The 20,291-nt window shown below is 37.4% G+C and overlaps 1 protein-coding gene across 1 annotated transcript in view; it reads right to left on the reverse strand.

Annotated features, from left to right (window-relative positions):
- Adgb (androglobin) overlaps positions 1-20,291 on the reverse strand; it is a 163,063-nt gene that overhangs the window by 81,789 nt on the left and 60,983 nt on the right. The window contains exons 11-13 of the mRNA XM_076859659.1: positions 19,264-19,438; positions 15,998-16,088; positions 3,087-3,216 (exon numbers count right to left, since the gene is read on the reverse strand). Of these exons, the coding sequence (XP_076715774.1) occupies positions 3,087-3,216; positions 15,998-16,088; positions 19,264-19,438 (396 nt within the window). The remainder of the gene's footprint in view (positions 1-3,086; positions 3,217-15,997; positions 16,089-19,263; positions 19,439-20,291) is intronic.

A 20,291-nucleotide genomic window follows, 5' to 3' on the forward strand; every position in this document is an offset into this window, starting at 1 on the left:
TATATAAAAAAAGAAAAACATCGAATCAAGAGAAAAGACAAAAGCAAGTACCTCACAGAATCACACACAGAAATGGCAGTTAACATACAGGAAGATGTCAGCCACATTATCAGTTAAGTAGAAATTTAAAATAAAATGATCTGCTTTTCCTTACCAATCTGCTTAACAAAAATTGAAAACAGAATTTGACATCCTCTCTGTGAGGCTGCAAGAAAATATTTATGCATGCTGGCTGTGAATGCAGAATAATACCAAGCCTAGGGAAGATATTGACAATAACCATAATAAAATTTTATGAAATCTTATTTGTTTTTTTTTAAAGGTATAAGTTCATGCTGCCTGCTTCTTTCTTTATTTATTTATTTATTTTTTTATATTTATTCATTTTTTAGTTTTCGGCGGACACAACATCTTTGTTGGTATGTGGTGCTGAGGATCGAACCTGGGCCGCACGCATGCCAGGCAAGCGCGCTACCGCTTGAGCCACATCCCCAGCCCCTGAAATCTTATTTGTTGATCAAACCATACCACTTCATGTACTTCATCCACAGGAGCATTATTTATGGCAAGAAAAGATAGAAAAGGATCCAACAGTGCATTTATAGAGGTTGGTAGAAAAAAACTATGGTTCATTTACACAAGAAATAATATGTAGCTAAGAATAAAGACATTTCTCAGGTATAGATTAAAATTATCATATTTAATTTTTTAAATTTTTGGATAAAGAGAAGTTGTGGAATATTGTGTTTGTATGTGCGCATTTCTTTCCTTTCTTTTCCTTTTTTTTAAATCATGAAACTGGGATAGAAGCCTGGGTGATTTACCACCAAGCTGCATTCTCAGTCTCTTTTTCTTTTTTTTGAGACAGAGTCATGCTATGTTTCCAAGGCTGTCCTTGAACTTGCAATCTTTCTGCCTCAGCTTCTCAAGTTGCTGGGATTACAAACGTGCACCACTGCACCTAGTTAATTTCTTTGCATTTATGTAAAGAAATTCTAAAAGTTTCCTATGGAAGATTGAAGATGGAGAGATACATAGATAAAAGCAATGAATACATTATTTTTATTTTGGAAAATGTGAATATATTACCTATTTTATACATAAAACACCCCTTTACACCAAGTAGATTGACAAATATCATACAGTATTGAATGTTGGCCAGTATGCAGAACAAAGAAAACTCTCATTTAGTGCTGATAGAAGTGGGTATTGCTACACTCATACTGGAAAATTCCTTGGCATTTCATTATAAGATTAAGCAAGTGAATGTTCCATGATCAATTGATTATATTCCAGATTCATGTCATAGTTTAGATCTGGAATGACTCTCAAAGGCTCGTGTGTTAAAGGCTGGGTCCCTCAATGCAGCAGAGATCAGAGGTAGGAACATTGGGAAGTAGTTGGATCATGTAGGCTCTGATCTCCTCAATAGATAAATCCACTGAAGAGTTCATAACTGAATGGACTATGGGAGGTGGTGGAAACTGCAGGAGGTGGGGCCTATTTGGAGGAAGTAGGCCACTTGGGTGTGTTCTGGAAAGGTACATCTTGTTCCTGGCCCCTTCTGCCTCTGTTTTCCAGCTTCTGTGAGGTGAGCATCTCTGAAGCTCTCTCTGCCATGATGCTCTGCTTTATCATAGCCAAGCAGCAAACCTCTAAAACCATGAACCTCAATAAATCTTTTCTCCTTTTGATTTTCTCAGGTATTTTGTCACTTTACTGGAAAGCTTACTCATACAATATCCTAGAGCAATGATTCCTAATCTAATGCCATAGTTAGATAGTTGGGTTCATAGTTAGATTTCGAAAACCCAGTACCACAGATGGTTAACATGTTACATCTTTAACTGGATTTCAGCATTTTCTTCAGTTGTCAATTTATCATTGTAAGGAAGTAGCCACAATGTTAACAGCAATGACTTGGACCCTACCTACAAAAGAAATCAAAATATTTTCAATTATATTAGAGCTGTTGCAAATATCATGAAAGATCAGGTACGCCAAACACTACCTTGAAAGGAACAGTTACTAAACCCACTGTTGTATTTCATGTGATCACATCTTTCGGTCTACAGATGCTGCTGTGGCCTAAAGCTGGCCACTGTCAACTCTGCATAGCAGTCATTCACCCATCAAATAGTGAAGTTGTATGTTCTCACATTGCTAACCCAGAGAGCTATTTTGCTTTCCATTGTTCCCTATCAATAATCCTCAGTTAACTAATACATAGAAAGAGGTGAGTTGCTTTCACTGAGCACTAAAGTTTAATGTAATTGTAAAGAGGAGTCATAGTTCAAAAAAGATTATGAACCCTGTAACTAAAGAAATTTGTACATAGGTATGTAGGGGACATCAAATTATTTGTGGTAAACTGGGTACCATGGTGCAGGCCTGTCACCTCAGATATTCCAGAGGCTGAGGCAGGAGGATCACAAGTTTGGGACCAGCCTAGGCAATTGAGTGAGACCCTGCCTTAAACAAACAAACAAACAGGCTGGGGATGTAGCTCAGTGGTAATGTACCCTGGGTCCAATTTCCACTACTTGCCCCCAAAATAATCATGGTAAGAATGCTTACAACATTAAGAAATAAGAAGTGATGAATACAGCCATTAACACCATGATACATTTTCCAAAACTATGAGCATGGTTTTACAGTAAATACCACTGTTCAGTAAAATGAATGAACTGTGAAACACAATAAGAGAGGAAACTCTCAAATATGTTAAGGGAGAGAAATCAAAAAATTAATACAATCAAATTTCATTAAAATGATGTAACAATTAATCTGGGATGTATGTCAATTAGAAATACATATACACCCACGGCAAAATTAGAAAAGTATAGATTTGATTAATACCAGTGTCTGAATGACAGATAGGAAATGCCCCAGAGGAGACACACAGGGACTGATCAATATTCCATTTTCTCACCTAAGTCAGAGATACATTAGAAATTTATTTTAATAGTATTCTTTATGCAGTTTAATGCCTAATACACATTCTTAATATGCATACTATGTTTCACAATTAATAAAAAATATCATACATGCTGGCTGTGAATGTAACTAAAGGTTAGGTCAAATACCTGGGAAATCATTCCTGTTATTTGATTCAATTCTGGCTGGCTGGGGCTTACAGTTTCATCATTTTCCATGAGAGAAGGTAAACCAGATCCTGGAGTTACCCCTTTCTTAATAACAGATTGTACGTAATGCCTAATGGGGAAAAACACAAAACTTCCATAACTTTAATTTCAAGATTTAAGTGACTATGGTTTTTCAACAAGAGAAAGTTTGGATATTCTTCATTTTGTTGTTCTCCCATTTTTACAACCTGGAATTTTTTAAAGCTTCATGTTAAACCATGACCTTTATTTGATACTACTGAAGAATGTATATAAGTTCTCTAAAACACTATTTATATTAAAGTTATGGTAACCATCTGGATGTTGATGATCAAAACAGAAATCAGATATTTAGAATTGCTCTAGTTAATTATGAGGGTAATGTTCATGAAACAGGGCCCAGAGGCATAAGTTTAATTACAAATGCTGAGCACTAAAGTTCATAACCGTGATATTTATGGTATCTATACAAGTATTTTTAGTAATCCCTTTTGAATAATTATTATATTTCCCCAAATTACAGGCACAGTAAAAACACATGTGTCATATTATATATATTTAGACATGTTCAAAAAATAATTAACTTTGACATGTATAGAAGTTATAAACTATAAATTATATTCCCAACATGTCTGGCAAAACTAAACTACAAGCTCAAGTTTTACTTGTTGACTTGTTACCTGGAACTAAACTTCTCTGATTTACACAGATTGGCCACTAGAGTGCAGCACAAGCATATTTAAGAGACTCCCATTTTTCCATAGGCCAGAATGGGCAAACCTGGCCTGTTGCTACAGGCGCAGCCTTCCAAGGAAAGCAAGTTGTTACAGGGGCCACTTTGAAGGGCTTCCCAAGAAAGGGCTTGCTCTTATGTTGTTCTGGGATCTCTGACTGTACAGCAAGGCAGGACTAAGGACACTGTGTTTCATATAGGATGTGATGCTGTTCACATTTTTGCATTGGAGTCTGCCAGATAGCAAGGACATGCAGATGAATTCATCAGAGATCCAAGCAGGGAGTAGATTAGTTGGATCCAATCAAGCCATGAAGTCACCTGTTTCAGGTATTAGAATTTCCATCCACCTTAATCACATAATAAAGCTGAATGAAAGTAAAAGAAAATCAGGTAAGGGAACTGGGTTAGGAAATCAACTCATTTATGGTTCCCGAGGGCCCAGAGATTCTTCAAAGCTGGGTAAAATACGAATTGTGAGAAAAATTTTCCTGCTGGTCTGCAGCTACAGTTCTGATAGCCAGCTAGTCTCTGATTAGTACTCACACCCAGTCAGCTTAAAGATAACCCAAAATTTACTCGGACGACAAAATCATACTCTTAGTAGAGGGGAGAGCTAATTTCAGGTGTTAACTTGACTGAATTAAGGAACGCCTCGCTAACTGGTGTGTCTGTGAGAGTGTTTTGGAGGAGACTGGCAGGTGCATCAGTGGGCTGTATGGGAATGATCAGCCTTCAGTGTGGGCTGCACCACCCATCAGCTGTGGGCCTTGATAGAACAGAACAGCATAGAAAAGGAAATTCATTCCTTACCTCCTGGAACTGGGACACCCTCTTTTCACATCCTTGGAGATCAGATCTCCATGTTCTCTGGCCTTTGGACTCCAGGACTTGCACCAGCAGTTCCTCAGCCTCTGACCTCAGATGCAGTTATACAACACTGGCTTCCGGGGCTCTGAGGCCTTTGGACTTGGACAGCCACACTGTGGCCTCACTGGTTCTCTAGCTTACAGATAACTTGGGGGACTTCTCAGTTTCCACAAATGTGTGATCCTACTCCCCCAACAAATTCCCTCACACCTATCTATCACCTGTCTGTCATCTATCTACCCGTCCTATTGATTCTGTCTCTCAGGAGAATCCTGACAATACAGTGAGTAAATTTTAATTAACTTTTAATAAAATTAATAAGAAAAATTGTGAAACATAAACATTTTTTATATTGTTTAAAAAAATCCACATGTATGCTAGAGATTGATGGTTTGCATCTCTCCAAATTCAAATGTTAAAGCCTAATTTCCAGTAATGGTATTTTGAGGTGGAGATTTGGGAGGCCATCAGGTTATGAGAGTGGTGGAGCCTTCATGAGTTGATTAGTGTCCTTCCAAAAAAGACCATAGAAAGGTATATTTCTATGGTCTTTTTTCCACTACATGAGATTGCAGAGAAAAAAAATGTCATCCATGATACAGGAAGCACCACACTAGACACCAGCTCTACTGACATCTAATCTTGAACTTCCAGCCTCCAGAACTGTGAGAAATAAATTTCTGTTGCTGATAAGTTACCCAATCTAAGATATTTGTGTTATAGCAGCAGAAACAAACTAAGACACTGTATGTGGTATTTTGTAATAAATAAACGTATTTAGCATAGTACATAATCTAATAAGTTAGGCTTTTAAATGTATGGCTTAATATTTAATTTTAGTTATATGATTAAGTTAAAAGTCAAATGAAAATTTTGGTTTATAAACATTAATGATCTATATAGGAAAAATTAAGTGTCTATGAATACTTCAGTTTGGTTATATGACATTTTTGTGATGATTTAAATACTTGCCAAGATTTTTTTTTTTCCTACAAGTTTTGGGTTTTAAAGTACTCAAAAAAAAATTATATATACATATGTGTGTATCTGTACACACACACATATATATATAAGTTTTAAATAAAATTTACAGTGTTTAAATAAATTTAATGTATTTAAAATGTTCATAGAAATTGATTTACTTATTTAAAAAGTTTGAGTAAAACTAGATTTACAAATTTGTAATAGTAACAGATTTTTAAAACCAATGAAGAACAATTTTTTTTCTGTTTATTAACCTCTTCCTCATGGCTTCTCACTACTAACTGCTAATATTTGTCTACCCATACTATGTAGGAGTCCCTACCCATGCACCTTAGCATTCAATCATAAATTCATGAAACTCATAAAACTAATAGAACCTTGAAGGTAAAAGTTGTAATTAGCATTTCTAGTATTCTGAAATTTATAAATACAAGCTATAGAAATGTAAATTAACTGGGTATGAAGCAAAGTGTCCCTAAAAGTGGTCTGTTAGTATAACAGACTCTTTTCCCATCTCAATTTATAATCCCATCATGGATTATAGTATAGCCAAGAAAAGGCTAATGCTCCATCTGATGGCATTAGATGTGTGTCTATTATATCTTAAGATATCAGCTGGCCAACCATTTTTATTAAAAAGTGGAAAATACATTTTTTAAAAAGTGCCCACATAATGTACACTTGCTGAAAAACTTCAACATTCTCACGGTTGTATCATCACCATTCAGAGGAAGGGATTGAGTGTCAGCAGCACCCCAAAAGCTCTCCTAGAGTACCTTCCAGGTAGGGTGAATATTCCATACCACAACTGCCACCACAACTTCTAAAACTTGTATCATTCTGGAAATTTTTCTTTTCTTAATGCATATTAAAAGAATAATTGCAAACAAACCATATAGTTTTACACCAGATTTCTTTGGTCTATTTTTTTTCTTTCAAGATTCATTCTCTGCTGCTTTGTGTAGCAGTGTTGCTTTCATTTTATGTCTGTATATTATTACACTAGGTTTATCTATGGGTTGATTATGATGTGTCTAGTTGTGGTGTTCATTGTACTTTTATTGCTTGGTGTTTTCAGGAATTACTGAATCTTGACTTTAATTTTATACTTCTGGGGTTCTTTTGACCACTCTTATTATTTCCAAATATTTATCCTTTATTTCTGAGGGTACACTCTGTACTTCTTGATATGTACTAAACACTGCACTGGTCGTTTTCAACTTGTCGTGTGTCTTTTACTGTACTTGTTATATTCTCTCATCACCACCCCCACCATTTTCTCCATGCTTCAGTCTGAGTATTATCTCTGACCTATTTTCCATTTTGCTAATTCTCTTTCAGGCTGCATATAGCTTGCTATTTAACATACCTATTGAGTTCCTAATTTGGCTTATTATATTTTGGGGGTCTACAGGTTTTATTTAAAAAAAAAATTTACATACATTTTATATTTTTACAGTTCTGTTGAGGGATAATTGAAGTATGATTAGATTAACAAACTCACATATTGTTCACAACAAATAAGCCTTCTTTTCACATAAACTATATTTTCCTTGCTAGTAAATCATTATGCACTTCAACACTATTTTGACATTTCTGATAGGAAGGCTCACCCAGCCTTTCTCATGTTTTATGCCAGCCTGTTCAAAATAGGTCATATTTTACTCAATTTAAAATTTATCTTAAAATGAGTATAGATTACTATAAAGAGAAAGCACAAACATTCCTCTCCTATAATCACTGTATTGACACAAATTTAGTATGTTTGTCATCAAAGCATAATTTTCTATGAAATAAAATTTACTGAAAAGATTGAAATACTTTATTACATTATAACAATTAAATTCAATTGACCTTTCTGTTAGGATGAAGAAAATTTTATATACCTGTATTATATAAATAAGCCAGCTTTTCTTTATTTTAATCAACAAATAGAAGTACAGGTAGAGTTAATAAAAAAAAAAAAAACTAAAACTAACAGCATATAAAATAGCAAAAATAGCATTATAATAAAATGCTACAACTATGGGCAGGTTCCCATATACAATTATATAATTATTAAATGTTCATTTAAAATATTTGACTATTGATAAATTTGAATGTTGTTGATTTAACTAAGGGAGTTAGGGTTTTTTTTTTTTTTTAAGGGATTTAGCTTTTAAGTTTACATAATATTAAGTAACAAACTCATATAGTACATGTGCCTTATGGCTACCATATTAGATGGAACATAATAAAAAATCTTTAATAACTTATATCCCAAAATATTTTCTATTCAATTAATATCTAGGGAGTGCCTGTTATAACTGTGTTAAGTATCAAAGTGTTACAGTGCAGATGCAAAGCCCCTAGGCTGATCCTTGAGGTCTTCATTATCAATATATATAAACCAATGTTAAATAATTCTAAAAATCTGGTAATATTTCTCATTGCATCTAGAACATTAGAAAAATTGGGAAGAGGCAAGGCTACTAGAAGCAGACAATATTAAGTGTAATAAACAACTCATTCATAGTGTGGAATTAAAACTTCAACTAAACTAACAAAAGAAATAAAACCCAGAAAGGGCCAGTAGTTTGGGGTCATTGAGTGTTAGAGTAATTAATTGTATTTTCTCAAGTCCTTGAGGTTCGTTTGACATAATAAGACAGTATAGTAGTAATGCTGAATGTGATTGTCAAGGAAACAAGAAAGACTTTGAATATGCTCTATTAAGAAACAAAGAATTTAAAACTTTCATTATATGTGCATTATAAGAAGCTACTAAAGCACAAATTTTTTTTGACCACATTAATGACAGTGATGACAAAATTGCATTTCATTTATACTATATTGCAGCATCAGTTAAGACTAATTATATCCCAAGTGACAGAAGCTTTATTCATTGCAGCTTTAATAGAAAAAGAAATTCCGTGGGCTTTTAGGACTGAAAAGTACAGTGGGAATGAAAGCTAATGTACACAATATTCAGTTACATACCAAAAAACCCAATAACATAATGGAAATGGAGTAGGCATAAAACTGTTGCCAAATATTTGAAGATTTTTCATATAGAAAGGGAATAAAAAACGGAAACATTTTACTTTAGCAGCTTCACGGGTTATTTCTCTAGGGGAAAAAACTAAATTCATTTTGGAAACCTCCTGAAAGAACACATAACTTAAGAGATACAGGGTGAGGGGAGTGCTGTGATCTGAATGTGTGTTGGTACCCCCAGAATTCATGCTAATTCCTAACCCCTGAGGTAATGATATGAGGAGGTCGAGATTTGGGGAGGTAATTAGGTCACAAGGACAGAACCCTTATGAATGGAACAGGTGCCCTTGAAAAAGAAACTCCAGAGAACTTATTTACCCCTCTCACCATGTGAGGAGACAGCCAGAGGGCCAGAAGCACAAGGAGGAGGTTTTTTCCAAACATTAAGTCTACTGGCAAGTGCAGCTTTCTTAGGTTCCAGAATGATCAAGTAAAATTTTGTTGTTCAAAAGCTACCTGGTCTATGATATTTTGTTAGAGCAGCCCAAATAGATTAAGACAGAAAATTGATGCTGAGAAGTCAGGTTGCTGCTATAAATGACTACCTAAAAATGTGGAAGCAGTTTTGGAACTGCATAATAGGGAGAGGCTAAACAAAAAGCCAATGTTGCAATGCACGTACTTTAAAAGATGATTCTGGTGAAAGCTCACAAACAAAAGAGAACTGTATAGAAAGTCTCAGTCTTCTTAAGGAAGTGGTTATGAGATAGAAATTTAGAAATAAAGAAGGAAAAAAAAAAAACTAATTTCTAAAGGAGAAATGTCCTTGTTGCAATGTGGAATGGGTGGCTTGTGCACAACTCCTGAGCTGTGAGCTAAACAAAGGAGGCTGAGGGACCGAAAGAGACCATTAGCTCTCTAAAGCTAGGGGCTCACATCTGAAGCCAGAATTAGGCAGTCAGTGTAGGTAAATCAGTCAGGTCGGGTCAAGGAGGCCAATTTTGAGTGACTCTGAGAAGTTGGAGACTGCTCCCTGAGGGATCTTATCAAGAACCTGCCCCTGCTCCAACCTGTTGCCAAGGTAACCTGTCCAGGAATTTCCCCTCCCTACAGGGAGCTATAAGGACGTTAATGTGTCCTTGTGTACTCCATCCTGCCCTTTCCCCTTCAGCCCACCTGTTTTGCACCTTTTGGTCATCCCACCCAGCAGTTCCTGGGCCTAGTCACCTAGGCAGGAAGGAGAAAGATAAGTGGGGAAAGCAGGAGAACAAAGGAAGCCTAGGACATACAAAAAGGGCAGAACATCTCTTCTTGGGATACCATGTTACCAGCTATGGCCCCTTCTCCCTCACAGGAGAAGTCTATGTTACCCCTTTTTAAATAAACCCTGCTTCATATGCATGCTTTTCTAATGTTCAAACTTCAACATGTAGGGAAGCAGGACTTGTCACTGATAACCGGCGATATTAACCTGATCAACCTGACCACCAGAGATTTTGATGTGAACTAAAACCTACATGCCACACCAGAACCACTATCAGTATTTCCCAATCCCGAAGGAAGTCCAGTCCCTTTAGATCAAACACAGTTCACCTAATTATTTACCTTAAAAAATCTCAGACTTCAAGTGCTGTCACCACCCATCTTGCTTTCTAGATAGCACATGTTCTGAGAATGCTTACTTTTACATTTTGCTTCCTAATAAAGCTCTTCTTCTTGTCTTTGCTAAAACATGACACATCCCTAAATTCTTTTCTGTGATGTGTCAGGAGCCTGGAAGATCGGAGTAAAGGTCTCTTCTGCCTCTGAGAGACTTCCTCAAACTCCCATGTGGTGAGTTATAGGCACAGTGATGGTAGAAAAATAGAAATATGGACGGTAAGGACCAGTCTGTCGAGGTCTCACATGGAACATATTATGGGACATATTGTTGACTATCATTTTTATCAAGTGGGCAAGAACACAACTGAATTATGTTTTATGCTGGTGCTTTGTGGAAGGTGGAAGAGACTTTTACTAACTGTAGTCCCAGGAATCTGGGGGTTGTGTCCTCACATGAGAAGATTTCATAGTAAAATTATAGCAAAGCTTATTAGAGGAGAAAGTAAAAGATGCCCTCAAGGAAGAGGATAGGTTCCCTCAAAAAAGAGAATGCCCGCATGCTCCCTTTGTTCCCTAGTTGGGGATCTTAGGGAAGTTTCTAGACAGTCCCACCAGATATCACCTCTTAACTCTTGATTGACAGTAGTATTGCATCAGATTTCTAAGTCTCTATTGTGCATGGTCTTAGCCACAGGTACCCTAGCAAAACCCACTGAGAGGGATAATTTTGCTATTGTAATAAGATTAAAATAATGTTAAAGCTCTAAAGGTAACTCTTGGTCACCTTGGCCAGTATGAAATTGTTCTGACTGGAACTTGTATTTCAGATTTTAGGATCAATGGTCTTTGCTTTTAATTATACTGTTTTTCTGGATCTTGGAATCTTTGGTCTGTATAAAGGTCTTGTGTTCTTTTCTACAGGGAGGAGTCTTAGATTTCTCTGACCAGAGAATAATCCTGGGGATGACAGGGTATTTATAAAGAAATGTAAAATCCCACTGACTTAAGCCAGAGCAGGACCAGATTGGCCTCAGGTAAATAGCTTTTTAAAAAGCATGTGGGGGGCCTGCGAGTAAGCCCAGTCCACAAAGCACCAGCACAAAACAGTAAGCCCTGAACTTCATGTTCCTGCAACTCATGTCTGTCTGTTTCCTATCGAAATGAAATTGGATTTTTAACTAAGGATATTTCTAGCAAACTGTTGAAGTTGTGGTTCAGTTTCTCTTGACTGCTTACTGTAAAATGCTAGAAGATAAAATAATTCCAGAATTTTTAGTCAAAAAGGAAGCAGGACTAAAAATTTGGAAAACATTTGATGCATCCGTATTGGAAAAAAATAAACCGAGAGACAACACAGAAGGTGTTGCCACATTTGACCAGGAGATTGGGCTCAGTCACTGCACAGAATCTAGACAATGGGGAATTTAGTCCTTGTCTATTTAAAAACCATCTAGGGCCTATTGTTCAAGACAAGGGAAGAATGGACAGAGGCATTTAGCGGATCAGGAGTGTAGCTCTTCTCACCACATACCCTAGACATAAAGGCCCAGGGTGGGGAGGGACCTCCCTGCCCAGCACTGCTGCCCAGTGCTGCTTCACATCTCAGGCTCCACTTCCCACATTTGGTTGTTGGGATCCTTGGCCACCCCAGGAGTGGCTCTGGCAGGTGCCACACTAAGATAGGAGAGAAAGGGTAACAGGTAAGTGCTGGAGAGCATGATCTGTAAGGGGGCTGTAATGCAAAACAAAAATGCAAGCTAGTTTCCTCTCTGAATAACAATGAAATAGGACCACTAGGAGAGGAAGAGACAGGAGAGGCCACACAGCATGGTGAGAAGCTTGGGAGGCCAAGGCTGATGGTGACCAGAGGAATCCTCATCAGTGCCGTGACTGATGATTTAGGAGCAACAGTACCTAGGATTCCCTTTTTACTTATTTGGATTGCTCAAATATGACCAAAATACAAGGTGTCCCTCAATCTATCAAAACTTTCCATCAAAACTTCAGAAAAATTTGTGACTTTTTTTAATAATTGGGGTATTTTTCTTGATTTCAGTTTGTTTGGTTAATTGGTCATAAGAAACAGGGAATGCAGATTAATCAAGGTGAAGAGAGTTCTGAGTCTGACTGGGTAAGGAATGAGGAAGAGCAAACAGGCTTGGGAGGTGAAATGTCAATGAGGGGATAGCCCAAGAAGGCTTACACAGTTCAAGATAATAGACTCAATACAGAAATGTCCCCCTTCTCCCAACTACCATTCCACTAGGGTCTCAGAAGAAGTCAAAAAATAAAAGCAAAGTCATGTAGAAGTGACAAAATAGGAGTGCCATGATCTGGGCTGTACTACATTCCTCAGGGACTGATGAGAACAGATTGTTGGCAAAACATCAGGCCAGAAAAACCCTCAGTACCATTAGGAAAACCAAAAGGCACCCCCAAACCAGAGAGAGAGTACCCAGAACCTCTCCATTGAATTCTAAGTCAAATCCTAAGTCAAAAGCAGCAGAGGCTGGTGACAGACAAGGGCTGGGACCGTGTGGCAAGAAATGTTTGTAAGGGTAACTAAGCTAACCATACAGTCATCGACACAGCAGCTGCCTCCAAACTTTACCCTCCATTGTGTCTCCAAAGTGTGGACTTTCAACTGGAAGACTGCATGGGTGATGGAGGAAGAGGAAGAAGAAAGGACATCAAGCTCTGGATGAGCTTATGCCTGACAGGAAGAGGGGACCTTGATAGTCAGAAGGAAAGTCACCCACATCACAGGCTAAAGGCAAGTTCTTCACCTCTAGCACGAGCACCGAAGCCAGGATTCCTGTACTTAGGGCTCTAATTATTTGTACAAATATGTTTTTTGGAGATACAACCACAGAATCTGAGTCATAACTTTTTAATGGCAATTATTAAATTATATTGTAATTATTTACTTACTCATGCAACAGATCCTTCCCCCATCCCAAAAGCTGATATCTATTCAGAATGAGATGTCATTTTTCTGTCTTCCTGTGAAATATAGTGCTTGCTCTGTCAGTCTGCTTGGGATTCCATGACAAAATTAAAGCCATGTGCTTGTATGAGCTTTCCTCACAATGTGTGCTTGGAGAAGGCACTTCCTAGTGTCTCATACTTTAAAGACATTAACTTTATTGGATCAGGCCTGGCCCCATACTTATGACCTTGTTTAACTTTAATGACTTCTTGTCTTAATCTACTTTCTGTTGCTATACCAGAACACCTGAGAATGGGTAACTTAATTTTTTTTAAAAAAGAGGTTCATTTGGCTCATGGTTTGAGAGATTAGGAAATCCAAAATCCATGCTGCCAGCATCTGGCAGGGTCTTCACGCTGCATCATCTCAGAAAGGAAAGAGGTCAGAAAGGAGTAGACCAAGTGAGCACGAGAGGTCAGAACCCTTGTCTATCACATATCCCCTCTTGTCCTCTCATGATACTGACCCACGCCATAATAATGTCATTAATTCTTTTATGAGGGTTTGATTTTTTTTGTGTGCTGGGGATTGAACCCAAGGCCTTGTGCATACAAGGCAAGCACTCTACCAACTGATATATCCCCCCCTCTGAGGGTCTTGGCTTTTAATAAGCCTTTTCTTACTCTCCATCTTCCCATGTGTTGCTTTGGGTATTAGTTTCTAATGCAAGAACACTGGGGAACACATTCAAACCATTGCACTTCCTTAGAGGTCCCATCTTCAAATAGAGCCACGCTAGGGGTCAGTCCATCGGTGGAGATTCAAATTCTCAGTTGACAGCATTCTACTCCCGGATCCCAAATTCCTTCTCACATGCAAAAATACATTCACCCAGTCTCAAGAGCTCCAAATGTTAACTTGGCCAAACATCCACTCTAAAATCAAAAGTCCCAGTTTCCCCAAATATCATCTATGTCAGATACAATTGAACCTCAGGGTAGGATTTATCCTGAAGCAATAATCTCTTCCAGCTGTAAATCTGTGAAACTAGACAAGCTATGTGCTTCAAAATACAATGTTGGTATGGGCATAGGATGTACATTCCCATTCCAAAAGGAAGAAATGGGAAAGAAGAAAAGGTGACAGGTCCCAAGTAAATCCAAACCCTAGCAGGTCAAAGTTCACTGGATCTTAAGCATTGAGAATCACCCTCCTTAGTTTGCTGTTCTGCCTTCCATGCCTGCTGGGGTAGCAGTGTCACCTCCAGAGTACTGTGGGGTGGTCCCGCTGCCTCAGGCTGAAATCAAGGGCCTGGGTGGGAGAGGTGACTTCTGAATCCTCTCAGGGGTCATTCTTTCCATAGTTGAAGGTGCATGTTTGCAGCTGAATAGTTCTGTTGAGTCTCAGAAGTCACACAGCCTTTCCTTATTCAGTCCTATTCTCATCTCCTTCAGTACAAACTATTATTTCTGTTGGTGTCATCCCATTATCTAGTGATGGCTCCTATATACCCTTGGCCTTCTCCTCACAACATCCTTTCTCATTTTTTTTTTTTTTTTGCAATAAGATGGAGTTGAAAAATTTCCAAATCTTTAAGTTCTGGGGTTTTGTTTTTGTTTTTTACTTGATAATTCCTTCCTCAGTATCTTTCTCTCATCTTGAGTTGCTTAGAGATCTCCTTGGCTAAATATCCAATAACATTGCTAGCAAATTCTAACTTCCATACAACACTAGAACACAATTCAGCCAATTACCTTGTTACTTAACTATAAGGCTTTCTTTCTCTCCAGTTTCCAATAACCTGCTCCTTGTTTCCACCTGAGATCTCCCCAGGACAGCCATTAATGTTCATATTTCTACCAATATTCAGTTTATCGTCATTTATGTGTTTTCCGTGATAATGGGGCTTCCTCTCCTGCTCTCCTCTTTTCTTTTGGAGCCTTGTCAGCATCTCCTACCAACAGTTTCCTCCCAGCAATGTGCAATTTTTCCAGCATGTACCTCACAACTCCTCTAACTGTACCCCATTCTAAAGCAACACCCACAATTTTCAAATTGCCATTACACTGTATTACACTTTTTAGTACTAAAATCTATATTAGTTTGCTGACATAATAAAATGTCATAGGCTGGTGATTTAAATAAGAAACATTTATTTTCTCACAGTTCTGGAACAGGAAGGCTGAGATCAGAGTGGGTGCTGGCAGGATTGGTTTCATAGAAGGGCCTCTTCCTTGCTTCCTTGATGACAGTCACCTCCTCTCTGTGCACATGGCTTTTCCATGGTATATGTGCAGGGAGGAGGAGAAAGAGACAGACTAACAGACCAACAGCAAACTCTCTGGAGTCTCTCCTCTTAGGCCACTGATATTATCCGCTCAGAGCCCCAACCATAGGCCTCAATTAACCTTAATCACTTTCTTAAAAGGTTTCATCTCCAAATCCAGCCACATTCCAGGTTAGGACTTCAACATATGAATTTGGAGGGAAGAAAAACATTTAGTCTATAAGATTCACACATAAAAAGGTGAGTCAAAGATGTTTAATATTAATAAGTGAATAAGTGTATTCACAAGTGTTAGGACATCAAGGAAATATCTATTTATCATCTATTTATCCATCTATCTATCACCTATCTACCGACCTACCTATATTTTGCCTTTTCTTTAATGTTCTTCAAAAACGCTTCCATTTAGTGTCATTTTTTTAACAACACACACCACAAAGTACTGTATTTGTCAACAAGATGTATTTCTGAGAAAGAATGTTTATACTTACGTTTCTGTTGGAATTGTAAATGGAGTCATTCTGTAATTCAAAAATGGGCTTGAAATCTCAAGAAACTGTTCAGGCTTCTTTATTACTGGTTCTAAAAAGTAGCAGTTAGGAATTGTGACATACATTTTAAAAAGTCTTTTAGAATTGTATGCAGATCTTAACATTAAATGCAGTTCTGATTAGATTAATTATGCAACATATTTTTATGTTTATGCAACATATTTCAATACAGTTAAATTGAAATTTACAAAGATACTTAAGGGTTTTTTACTGAAACAGTTTATGATCTTGCCAATATTAATTTTTTTTTCTGTACCACATTTTTCCTAGAGTGTGACATGAAACAATTAAGTCTCGAGGGGGAAAGATGGTAATATCTTAAAGAAATATTACTTGGCATTTGCTGCTATTTCAAGTACAAGAATGATTTTTCTATAAAAGAAAGTTTTTTACTAAGAAAAAAAATGTATTCCCTTTGTTAGCCTCTACAACACAGTGACTTAAGACTGGAAGAGGAAATGGGAGAACTTACTGGAAGAACAGAAAATGTAATAAACTAAAGGTCAGAATAGAAACAAAAGCACCAGGTGAGAGAGGATCTGCGGACACTCCTAACTCTGAAGCTGATCTAGAAGAGGGAACCCAGCTTGTGACTTCCCATGGTGAGCACTGAAATTGGACATGAGGAAGAAAAGTGAGGCTATAACACAGTACAGACAAATTTTCTCTCATTATTCCATTGTCATCCTCCAAAATGATCTCTCTCCCTATTTTTTGGTTACTTTTTAATTTAATTATTGAGACTAATAGAGAGAATAAAGACAATTATATGACATCCCTAGAGTAAGGACACTGCTGGTATAGAATTTTACCAATCACGAGATTACCATCCCCAATTTACAGAGAATATGACATAGAATTACACAACAGTCAGTTGCAAAATCAGAGAACACCTGTATGTTCAGTATTCTTCCTTTCATTCTGTTGTTCCTTAATGCTCTGAATGAACAACTGTTTTTAGTGACTCACTGCATTTAACTGAAACATAGCATTTAGGAGGCAGGCAGGCAGGAAGAGACGAGGGAGGGAAAGAAGGAGTTCTTGGAACTCAAAGCAGCACACGCACTTTGTTGGTACCAACAAGTCACTGCTGAATTCAAAATAATATGTGGCAATGTCTGAAAGAATTTAGCAGAAAGGGGAGAGGTGGCTGAGCCTGAATAAAAAATAAATCCACCATTTCTCTTTTCCACCCCAAACAGACTTTTTTTTTTCTTTTTGTTCCTTTCTGGCAATGATAACCCATGTTGTGCTAGAGAAATCTTTGCTACCAGCTGTACTGGTGGTGTCAATGTAGGCAGAGAGCAAATGTGAGGAAAATTACATGGTTACCAGTTGTAATTTATATTTTTAAAATGTATAAATTATGGTGGGATATAAGAGGCGAGGAACAGGTAAATATTTCAATCTATGTGATTAGTGCAGTTTTAGGCTCCTGAGTACCACTGAGTCTTACAATTTCCTCTGTGACTGGGACACAGTTCTTTTGTCACTTGAAATGAACTATTACCCACCTTTGAAGTGACAGCAGGAGTTAAAGCAATGCAAAGACAGTCCCACCACTCATAAGGATACAAGGATGAATCCTGGGATCGACCGCTGAAGCATATCTAAAGCTCAGCAGCGATGCCTTTGGTAAGTGGCAAGTGTACATTCACTATGGCTCTGCCTTCACTGTTTCACTGTATTTCAGATGACCTTTGAATGAAACTCCTGCTATAGTTTCAAGGTTGAATAACCTCCAAAGACCCAGTGTTTATTTAAGGCGTGGTCCCCAGAATGGCACTACTAGAAGGTGGTGGAACCTTTAGAGGTAGGGCCTTGTGAGAGGTCTCGGGCCATTGCGGATGTGCCCTTGAAAGAGACTGAGGGCTCACAGTCTTTTTTTCTCTTCTTCTTCTTCATTGCTTCCTGGCTCATGAGATAACCGGTCTGCCTTTCATGCGTTCTGTGTATGATGGCTCCTTAGAGTACCAAACCAATTTTAGAGTGGAATCTTCAAAGCATTAGCCCAAATAAACCTTTCCTCCCTATAAGTTAATTGCCTCAGCTATTTAATTGCAGTAACAGAAAGTTGATCACTTATACAATCTCTGATGCAATAACTTCCAGAAAATGATGTTACTGAATTAATAGAATTATAAAATAATGAAATATCAGACAAAACAAATGGAAAACATGCAAAATCAAGGAGATGTACATTAAAATAATAACAAAATCTATTTTTGAACAGGATAATTTAAGCTTCTGGGAATGAGAAAAAAATAAATATATATATATATTTACACACACACACACACACACACACACACACTACACACCCACAACCCATAGCATTCCAGTTTTCCTCATCCTGTATACATGCTAAATTAGCTATGGGAAGAATATGTATGTTGAATAAACATACATAAATATGAATTATTGGTTTATGTCTCAATTGTTTGATTATTAGTGTTTGTTTTTAAATCCATCCCCTCATTTCATGTTTTTGCTTTAAAATTGATTTTGCACTTCTGGTCTCATTCATTCCTTTTCTTGCTCTCTTGGTCCTGCTTTTATTTAAACATTATGTGCATGGGAAAAAAATAGAGTAAGAACAAAGACTTGTAGAGAAAAAAAAGGGGGAAGGTTTTAAGACATGGACTGTGAGGAATTTAAAAATGAATTGTGAGAATATAATAACAGAATGGGAACACACTCCTCCCTCTCCTTAGCCCATGAGAACCTATTTATTTCTGAGGACAACCATCATTCACTGTGTCCATATGAAGGTACTAACTTGGGGGCCACTTCATAGTAGAAGTTCTATTTTTATAGAAGTTCTAATTATAAATCATATAACTCAAAGATTATGTTCTGCATGATATTCCGTGGTGATTTTCCCCTTGGAAATTTATTCCAGAGGCTTGATATACTCTATTAAGTTTCCATATTATTTACTACAATCTACTTTCCTATCATGCTAAGAATAACTCAAAGAGAGCAGTGATTGGCTGGACAATTTAGAAATGAACAAAAATGCTTGGTTTCTGAGATGTAGAGATTTAATTTTTTAGGAACATAGAATTTAGATATAAAATTCAAGTAGGTTTTAGGTGTAGTGATGGAGCTGGACCTCAACATTCATCTTTTATCACAAATGAAATTATTAAACTTTTATGAAGAGAACTGGTAACTGGAAACATTTCAAGACAACACGACACTACCTTGAGGTTCATCTGTTATGACCATCTCTTTTTTGGGGCGGATGAGCTTCCAGCGGGGTAAGGGAGGTGGTTTTGGCGGGGCTGTAAGGGGACATGACCTGCTTCGTGTCACCAGCACAGGATGGCTACAGATGTGGGAGAGTCCATATTCTCTAAGTTTCTCAGCAGAATTTGCCTAGGAAATGGAGAGAAGACGCAAAAGGATTCTTTCAATCACCTCCAGCTTTAAGATCATACTTTTGTCAATATAAAAATGCTCTTGCCATGAGACTTGACCACCCATTTTTGTATCTCCTTTATTATAAGCACTGTCACCATTTATATTTCTTTCCATCTTTTAATTTTGATGGAGGAGAGGCTAATGTTCTTATTTGAAAAATAAAAATGAGAGACTAGAACTAGAATCAGTTCTAAAAGCTCAAGATCCTCATGAGACAGCAACAATCTTAGCACTCTAGTCATTGTCCAAAATTTTCACCATGATTTTTATAGGTCCAAGTTTTAATCCTAGTGTTTATTATTGGGAATTGTTACCTAATATTAAAGACAATTCACTGTCCTAAATGTGCTCAGGTCAACTGGGTGACAGGCGGTTGCCTTTTCTAAGACTATTCCCTCACTCTCTAACAGAGGGCTCCCTCGTGGGAAATCCCCCTGATTAGTCATGACAGTGTGGCATTCATGCAAGTGCAGGGGACACAGGCTGCCCTGCCAAATCTAGGAGTGTTTCCATGTTCAAATGCTCAGCTCTCCTGAAGCCACTCTACTTTGGAATAATTCGGAATAATATTTACATAGACTTGGGTTACTGACTTCTGCCTAATATATGCCATCAGAAATTAAAAAGTGTGTGAATTTTGAAGTTATAAATACACACATACACACACACACACACACACACACACACACACACTATGTAGAGTACTAGTCTAAATAACACATGTATACCATAACTAAATTCTGACTTCCACAGCTTGCTTTAACACTTAAAATGCAATATTAATTACATTAAAGTTGGTTTTGCCAAT

The sequence above is a fragment of the Callospermophilus lateralis genome, chromosome 6 (genome assembly GCF_048772815.1).
Source record: "Callospermophilus lateralis isolate mCalLat2 chromosome 6, mCalLat2.hap1, whole genome shotgun sequence".
In the NCBI taxonomy this organism is placed as follows: Eukaryota; Metazoa; Chordata; class Mammalia; order Rodentia; family Sciuridae; genus Callospermophilus; species Callospermophilus lateralis.